Raw genomic sequence first — 9,471 nt, 5'->3', positions numbered from 1 at the left:
ATATATATATATATATATATATATATATATATATATATATATATATATATATATAAAGAACCAGACTAACCCTTCTGCCTGAATAACCCACCCAACCCAATCAATCAATCAAACAAAAAAACCCACCAACCCACAAAATATACGAAACAGCAATTTTTCAAAGCAGTGCACATTGGGCTATGAAAGACAGTGAACTCTGGAAGACGGGAAACAAACAAACCCCAACTGCTCTCTTGCTTTCTGCATCTAGTGCAGCAGTTCTCAACCTGTGGGTCATGACCCCTTTGGGGGGTTGAACGACCCTTTCACAGGGGTCGCCTAAGACCATCGGAAAACAGATATATAATTACATATTATTTTTGTGATTAATCACTATGCTTTAATTATGTTCAATTTGTAACAATGAAATTGGGGGTCACCACAACATGAGGAACTGTATTAAAGGGTCTCGGCATTAGGAAGGTTGAGAACCACTGATCTAGAGTTTCCAGGCTGCGGAGCAGGTGCCCTGAGCTGAGGATCAAGTCAGCAAGACGAAGCCCAGAGGGGAGAGATGCAGCCAGAGTGGAGCTTGGATATGTGCAAAGAGACCTCAAGGGTATTCAGCAGAGCACTGACAAGCACAAATGTGTGAGGAAAATAGCTGAGGCCAGAGAAAGAACCACCAAAAAAGTTTAGACAATAGTGTCTGGTGCTCACACAGGGCCTGGAATGGCACCTTCCCATTAGCCAGATTAGAAAACCACAGGACAGTGGGTATATTCAGGAAGGTTTTGCCTCAGTAGTAGGGGCAGTTCGCCCTAGACAAAATACTGCTCTAGTCTTACCTAACAAATCTTAAAAGCAAGACTTTAAAAGATCTAACAGTTTCCAATAATTTATGTTTGGAACAAAGCTGGAAAACATTTATAGGAATACAAAAATACCACAGGAGTCAAAATTCACAATGTCAGATACCCAATCAAAGATGATCAGACATGCAAAGGAAAATACAACCCTTATAGGGGAGAAATTCAATCCGTCAAAAGCAACCAGAATTGACAGAGATGACAGAATTGCAGGCCAGGAATTCTATAAAACAGGTATTACAATTATATTCTATGTGTTCAAAAGTTAAGTAGAGACAGAAAAGATACTATAATGACTCAAATTGAACACCTAAAGAGTAAAACAACTCATGACTTGAAAATTACACCAAATGATATTAATAGCAGATTAGACACTGCAAGAAGCTTAATGAACTTGAAGAAATGGATAACCTGAGTAGTTCTATTATCTACTGAAGAAATTTGTAGTTTAAAATCTTTCCACAAAGAAAGCCAAGATGGCTTCACTGGGAAATTCTCTCAAATATTGAAGGAAGAAATAACTCCAATTCTATAAAATTATTCTAGAAAATCAAAAGGAGGGACCATTTCCAACTCATTTATGAGGCCAGCATTACTCTGATATCAAAACTAAAGACATTATAAGAATAGAAAACAACACACCAATATCCTTTGGTATCACAGATGCAAAAATTAACAAAATGTTAGCAAACTGAATCCAACAATACATGAAAATGATAATACCTCGTGACCAAGTAGGATTTATCCCAGGAATACAAGATTGGTTTAACATTTGAAAAATCAATAATGTATATGAGCATAACCAATGGACACAGTAGGGAGGCGAGGGCATGTGCTGGGGGGTGGGAGTGGCTGGGGAGAGGTCAATCAAGGAGACTCATGTAATACTTTAAACAATAAAGATTTAAATTTAAAAAAATCAATAACGTAATAAATGAAAAAAAAACCCAACAAAAATTATCTGAACACCTCAATAGTTGCAGAATTTGTCAATCTCCAACATGTATTTCTGATAAAAATTCTCAGCAAACTAGGAATAGAAAGGACCTTCTTCAACCTAACAATGGCTATTTTAAAAAAACCCACAGTTAACATACTCACTGATGAAAGACTGAACACTTTCCTCCTAAGATCAGGAACAAGACAGGGATGTCTGCTTTTTTCCAATTCTCTTAACCATACTAGAGGTTCTAAATGGTGCCATGAGGCAAGAAAAGGAAATAAAAGGTACGCAGATTAGGAAGAAGTAAAACTATCTCTATTTACAGATGACATGATTGTCTATGTAAAAAATCTGATGAGATCTACAAAAAATTACTAGCTATAAGTAGGGTTAGCAAGATAGCAGTATACAAGATCAATATATAAAAATCATTTGTATTTCTACATACTAGTAAGAACCAGAAATTGAAATCATGCCACCATTTATAACACATTAAATACATAAAATAAGGAATCAATTTCACGTAAGATATACAAGACCTGTACACTGCAACTAGAAAACATTGCTGCAATTAAGGAAGACCTAAATAGAGAGCTGTCCGTTGTGACCAATTGGCAGACTCCACATTGTCAAGACATCAGAATCAATTCTTCCCACGCATATCTATAAATCGACATATACCCAATCAAAATTCTAGTAGGCTTTATGGTAGAAATTGATGAACAGATTCTAAAATTCATATGGAAATACAAGAGACCTGGAATAATCAAAACAACTTTGAAAAAGGATAAATTTGGAGGGCCAACGTTCCTAATTTTGAGACTCATTATACCCAAACATACATCGACAATGATTTTTGACAAAGGAGCAAAGGCAGTTCAATGGGGGAAAGGACTCTTCAATAGCAGGGGTGGGGAACCTTTTTTTTGCCAAGAGCCATTTGGATATTTATAACATCATTCTCAGGCCATACAAAATTCTCAACTTAAAAATTAGCCTGCTATATTTGGTCAAATATTTCATTAACTTACCCCTAATGCCTTGGGAGGGCCAGACCAAATTATTTTGTGGGCCTTACATGGCCCTCGGGTTGGACATTCCCCACCCCTGAACAGGGAAGACATTTAATTTAGATTTATAACTCACAACACATACAAAAACTCACCCAAAACAGATTATAGACCTAAATGTAAAACCTAAATTCCTAAAATGTCTAGAAGGAAATACAAGATAAAATCTTTATGATCTTAGTTTAGGCAAAGTTTCTAAGATCGATACTAAAAGCACAATCCATAAAAGACCAAACTAATACATAGACTTCTTCAAAATTTAAAACTTGTTTTCTGAAAGACATAATTGAGAAAATCAAAGGAAAAGTTGTGTGTGGGGGGAGCAGAAGGGTAGTGAATGGTAAAGGGGGTCAAATATATGGTGACAGAAGGATATTTGACTTTGAGTGGTAAACACGCAATGCAATATACAGATGATGTATTATAGACTTGTACAAAAAAAAAGGACAAGCTGCACTATTTGCAAGGCAAATATCCAGTATAGGACTTGTACCCAGAATACATAATAAACTCAAACAGAACATATAACAAACTCATACAAAATAAGCAACCCCATAAAATATGAGCAAAAGATCTGAACACAAACTTTATTTAAAGAAGGTATAGAGAATGCGAATGGTCACCTAAAAAGATGTTTAGTATCACTAGGGAAATACAAATTTAAATCACGATGAAATTGTACTACATACCCACTGGAATAGCTAAAATGGAAAAGACAGACAATACCAAATGTTGGCAAGGATGTGGAACAACTTGAACTCTCATACACTGCTGCTAAGATATGCAAAATGCTATAGCCATTTTGAAAAATAGGAAATGTCTTATAAAGTTATATATACACTTTCCACATTACTCTGACAACTTACTTATAGATATTTACCCAAGGGGAATGAGAATATGTTCACACAACAACTTATTCGTTAATGTTCACAACAGCTTTATTCATAATAACCAAAAATTGGAAACCCAAATGAGCATTAGTTGGTGAAAGGGTAATCTTTGTGGTATCCCTACCACACAGCAACAAAGAAACAATTTACTGCCACAGTATCCATGAATCTCACCCGCATCATCCTAAGTGAAAGAAGCCAGGTATAAAAGATTGCGAAATTCATGGTTCCAGTTACATGAGATTCTAGAAATGGCAAAATATACGGACAGAAAGCAAATCAGTGATTGCCAAGGACTGGAAATCAGGGAAGAGGACTGAATGCAAAGGGGCCTCAGGAAACTTTTTGGAGGGATGGAAATTGTCTATCTTGTGATTGTGGTGGTGGTTATACAATTGTATATATTTGTTAACACTCATTGAAGTACATAGTATATGAAAATATACATTTAAAAAGTTAACTAAAGCATATAACAATCTCACACAAATTTAAGACAAAGAAGGGACCATCAAACTGTCAAAAGTAATCTTTGGGTGGCGGGAACATGGGTAGCTTTAATTTTCTTCTTGGCACTTTTTTGTGGTTTTCTTATTTTTTTATAATCAGTTGTGTAAACAAAAACTTTTAAAATTCATGCCTCTTAATAGGAATTGTGATATCATATTGCTACCCAAAATGTAGATATTAGACTACTTAACAAATGTTATTCTTTAAAAACAAGATACAGTATCAGAAAAACCAGCCTACTTGTAAATAGAATATCCAAATAGTAAAATTACTTTTCATCATTTTTCTTATGTTAGAAATAGAACAGCATTACTTTAAAATGTAACAAAATTTATTTGCATGTTTTAATATCAGCAAGTAATCACAAAACACAATGAAGTAGGGGGAAAAATCTATTAACAAGTGAAGCTATAATAAGAGTCTTCTATATAACATAATAGAATTATAACATTAATTTGCTGCATATTTGGAAAATGTTAAGTCACGTGGCTCTTAGAAACACATCTCTCTCCTGTAATGGGATAACTTTAAATATCTTTCTAGGAGCTTAAGCCTGAAAATAAAATAAAAAATCTCACCACCACCAAAAAATGAGAACACTCATTGATCTGGGACATGCTGTCATAGGATTTCTACTGTTCTTGTTGGAGGTAAATAATGCATTTCTATTATTTCCTTCACTGTTGACTCAGAAACAATACCAGGACCACGCAATCCAAATCTGCATCACATTTCACTGGAGTTGGGTAGCTGTGTTTGTTTAGACAACTATAAACACCAGGTAAGTGAAAGACAGGAGGCTGGCATCATCATGTCTTACAGTTCTCCCCATCTAGAAAATTCCAGGACTCTAATAAGCTCAGCTTTGTTGTCTCTGGTGGAGCCTTACCTGGTAGAGCTCTTCCAGGTTGTATCTGATGGAGGTACTACCTTGTATGGCTTTCACTGCCTCATGAAGCTTCTGCCAGGTGTCCTGAGTGTAGTTATCAGGCAACTTGGGTCTGTCTGTAAATCCAGATAGTCAGTGGTGAATGAAATCCATGCTAACAGTCATACATCTTTCCAAAAATGGTCTACAAAAACGTACTTTAAGAAACACAGAAATTAGCTTTTTTCTCATACAAAGTATTGTATTTATAAATGTGTTACATTACAGACTCTGCAACCACAGTACATTCGTTTTGCTAAATACACTTCATATTAATACTTAGGGTAAATACACAGAAAACACAAGGTGGGCAAAGTAGGTTTCCGGTTGTGAGTACGCAAAAAACAACCGATTCTTGTATGACTAATTATCAACTATTGTATTTGTTATTGTGTTATTTATCTGTGACCCTACTTTTGCCCGTCCCTGGATGCAAGTCTCCCTTTTACTTAAGTTGACTTTATACATGTAGACACGTGTAAGAGTTAAACTCTGCACAACACGTAAAGTTGCTTTCAAGTACTCAAAGTTGGGAAGCGAAGACGAAGCTTAGAATGACGACATCTGCACCCAAGACGCAGGCTTTGAGAGAGGACCAGTGACAGGGCCGGTGCAAAGCCGAGGAAGTAATGAGAATTACATCCCGAAGGGCTCCAGCGGCTGCTCCTCGTTCTCGCTCGGCCATGCGAATCGAGAGCTGGGTTATTTGGCCTCATTTATTCCATCTGGGAGGCGGCTCCCAGGAAGCTCGGCCCACAGCCCGCGCCGCAGGTCCAGCCGGCAGTTGGGGAGGCCCAGGCCCGCGCCCTCGCCGGGAGGACCGGGACCCGCACCCTCGCCGAGGGCCCCGGGCCGGCCCCGAAGACCGCCAACCGGGGAGACTGACGAACAGCTGGGGGGTCCCGCGAACACACTCCCTCCGCCCGGCGCCGCCACGGGCGCCTTAAGGCCACTTGGCCCCACGCCTCCAGCTCCCGGAGCCGCCCCCCGCTCCATCCCGGCCCCCCGAATTCCTCTCCGTGGCCGCCACCTTCCAACTCCCTCCCGACCCACCAGGTTCCCCCTCCGTAGGCCGCTCCCGGTACCCACCTCGGAAATTCTTGATCACAAGTTTCTTGGAGCCGCCGCCGCCCCCTGGCTTGGAGGAGACGGCGGCCGCGGCCAGGGACGCTGGCTTGGTGAGGCCATTGGTGTGCCCCACGAGCGCCGAGAAGTTGCCCTTCCTGGGGGTCTCGTCGGCCATGGCTGCGGCCGGGAAGCAGTGGGCGCCCCGCCCCGTCCGGCCGTCTTCTCCGCCTCCTCCCCGAGCCGCGCGGCAGGGCCTCCCTCCTACGCTCCCTTCGGCAACTCCCGGCCCCGTCAGCGCCGCCCCGGCCCGGCCCAACCGCCGCACGGCCTCCGCCAGGCCCGGCCCCGCTCCGCTCCCGCCCCGGCCGCGACCTGGCCACCGACCCTGGGCTCGCGATCGCGGCCAGTCCGCGTCCGCCGGGGTCCGTGTGGAACTTGCAACAGTCACGGGGGCGGGGGAGCAAAAGTCCTATCAGGCCCGGGGTACCGGCGCGCCCTGGGCTGGACGGAGCACCCAGGGGGCGCGGACCAGGCGTCCCCGTCCAGGGGTAGTTGGGGGCCTTGCAGCAGAGAGAAGCCCAGCCTTCCTCAGCCCGGGCACATCGCCACGCCGGTCCCGGGCTCGCGCTCCCACGAACACTGCCTCCGGAACCAACGTGCGGGGAAAGTTGGGTCTGGGGAGCCGGGCTGGGAACGGACCGAGCCGGAAGTGACGCGCGGCCTTGCGCGCACGCTCCGTCTGGTCCCGGCGGGGTGGGAGCCACCATGGCGCACATCACTATCAACCAGTACCTGCAGCAGGTAACGCTGTTCCGTGGCGGCGCGCGGTCCGCAGGGTGTTCGCCTCTTTCCTTTGGCTGCCAGGCTTTGGGGTCGGGTGGACGGGCAGCCGGCTCGTGGCTGGCTGGGGTCTGGATGGACACTTCCCGTCCGGCTGAGTCTCTTGGCTGACAGCACCCGAGCATTTGGCCCCCCAAACGGGAAGCAAGGATGATTGAAGCAGACGCGCCGCCGTGTTTCTTGGCGACCCAGGGATTCGCCGATGGTCGCTGCTCTCAGTTTAGGGACGTCCGCGTGTATGGAGAGCGGTCCCTAGTCATAGGGGATGCTGAAGGGCCCGTTAGCCACGCGAAGGAGGCGGGGTTCAGCCCCTGTGTAGCCAGGGAAGAAGGCCTGACCCAGAGGCCTGACCTAGAGGTTTTGTTTTCGGAGAGACGGCGGTGGAAGCAGGAGGTGGAGGTAACAAGGAGTCCATACTGCGAACCTCTAGTCCAGAGGTTCTCAACCTGTGGGTCGCGACCCCTGGGTGGGGGGGGTCGAACGACCCTTTCACAGGGGTCGTCTCCTAAGACCATCGGAAAACACATATATAATTACATAATTGTTTTTGTGATTAATCACTATGCTTTAATTATGTTCAATCTGTAACAATGAAATTGGGGGTCACCACAACATGAGGAACTGTATTAAAGGGTCGCGGCATTAGGAAGGTTGAGAACCACTGCTCTAGTCATAGCTACCTTTCAGTACACGCTGTGTGTGAGCACTTGGCATACTTTGTATCCTTTGGGAAATGTCTCTCCAAGCGGTTTTGACCCTACAGCAGCCAGTAAATAGCAGTAGTATATTTCGTACAGGTATGTATGTATTCAAAGCTTGAATACATTGATTATAACAGGAATCATGAAAAAACAGACACATGCTTTTATTTTAACTTAAAACACAAAAATACATTCATTTGCCAGCCTTTTAATTGAGGCCTAAGACCTTTTCTTAAGGATAAGTATACTGTGGCCTTATCTTTGCAGACTTAACATTTTCAAATATCAGTTTGTTTGTTTGCTTAAACTTGTTTTTATTGATTTCAGAGAGTGGAAGGGAGAGGGAGAGAATCATCCATCAGCTGCCTCCTGCATGCCCGCTACTGGGGATTGAGCTGGCATGTTCCCTTACCCGGAATCCAGCCATGTCCTCCTGGTTCATGGGTGGACGTTCAACCACTGAGCTACACCAGCTGAGCAAGATCAGTTTATTTAAAGTTGAGCAAGGACTTAGACACTGGAAAACAAATACGAATGTTTTGGGTTTTTTTTCATCTTTTACATTCTCTTGCCCACACATAGTTCTGTTTGTTTTTTTTTTTATTCTGGGTGCCTTGTTACTTTTTATAGCTGTTTACATTTAAAATTTTCATTTTTCCTCCAACTTTTTATTCTGTAAATTTTCAGACCTACAGAAAACTTGAAAGAAGTAGAAAAAGACATATAACACCCCTCACCTGGCCCACCCACCGTGTTTGCTCTGGGCATGTGTACTCCCAGACCATTTGAAAGAAAGTGGATGACACTATGGTCCTTTACTATGCCTAGGACCAAGGCTGTTCCACTGTCTAATTGCAGTGACCTTACTACACTCAAGAAATTTAACATCAGTATTAATGTCGATATTTTTCTAATGTAGAATCTGTAGTTTAATTTTCCATGTTCCCTAAACTCTTCTTTAGAACTTCTTTTTTTAAACCCAGGATCCAGACAGATCATATATGGCATTTGGTTTGTTTGCTCTTTAGTCCTTTAATCTAAAAGGGTCCTTTTGCCATTTTTTGGGTTAGGGGTTTGGGGGGGCTTTTATGACATTTAACCTTTCTTGAAATGTCCTGGCTAGTTGACTTGTAGATGTCTCACAGTCTGCCTTTGACTGTCCCTTATGATTAGATTCAGGTTAAATTTGATAGTATGAATTTCCCATAGCCTCACCTCAGAGGCACACATTGATGATACTGATTCACTTGATGTCCATCAGATCACTCTGGTGTCGAGGTACCTTTTCCCTTGTTATTAATTTGGAAGCTGTTGGATGGACTAAGAGAATCTAAGAGCATTCTGTTCCTCAAGACTTACAAAATGGTTTTAGATTTCATTCGTGGGCATTTTCCAAGTCAGTTATTACATTAATGTTTGCCAAGTGATGACTTTCTATCATTCTTTTACATTTGTTAGTATTTCATCTGTTAAGAAAATGCTTTCCCCTTTGCCCTTCTTTTTAAAAGTATCATTATGCACTATTTTTAAGGGCATGTTATAATCCACTACCAATATTAAGACTATTATTATTATTGAAGCTCAAATTGTCTCATATTTAGACACTGGGAGCCCCTTCAGACTGGTTTCTGTTTTTTCAGACATCTTTTTGATATGTCTTCATCCTTCTTTGACCC

General features: G+C 42.4%; 2 protein-coding genes across 3 annotated transcripts in view; one reads left to right on the top strand and one right to left on the bottom strand.

Annotated features, from left to right (window-relative positions):
* The window catches only part of CUL4A (cullin 4A), a 59,206-nt gene extending 52,646 nt beyond the window's left edge, over nucleotides 1–6,560 (bottom strand). The window contains 2 exon segments of the mRNA XM_006102033.3: nucleotides 5,148–5,263; nucleotides 6,276–6,560. Of these exon segments, the coding sequence (XP_006102095.1) occupies nucleotides 5,148–5,263; nucleotides 6,276–6,429 (270 nt within the window). The 5' untranslated portion in view covers nucleotides 6,430–6,560.
* A 200-nt stretch (nucleotides 6,561–6,760) lies between these two features.
* The window catches only part of PCID2 (PCI domain containing 2), a 24,609-nt gene continuing 21,898 nt past the window's right edge, over nucleotides 6,761–9,471 (top strand). The window contains exons 1-2 of one of the 2 annotated variants that reach the window (XM_023743497.1): nucleotides 6,761–7,055; nucleotides 8,483–8,681. In XM_023743497.1, the coding sequence (XP_023599265.1) occupies nucleotides 8,562–8,681 (120 nt within the window). In that variant the 5' untranslated portion in view covers nucleotides 6,761–7,055; nucleotides 8,483–8,561. The remainder of the gene's footprint in view (nucleotides 7,056–8,482; nucleotides 8,682–9,471) is intronic. The other variant, XM_006102034.3, reaches the window with a different exon arrangement.

Source organism: Myotis lucifugus, unplaced genomic scaffold (assembly GCF_000147115.1).
Source record: "Myotis lucifugus unplaced genomic scaffold, Myoluc2.0 scaffold_395, whole genome shotgun sequence".
In the NCBI taxonomy this organism is placed as follows: domain Eukaryota; kingdom Metazoa; phylum Chordata; class Mammalia; order Chiroptera; family Vespertilionidae; genus Myotis; species Myotis lucifugus.
This window is presented reverse-complemented; position numbering and strand designations above follow the sequence as displayed.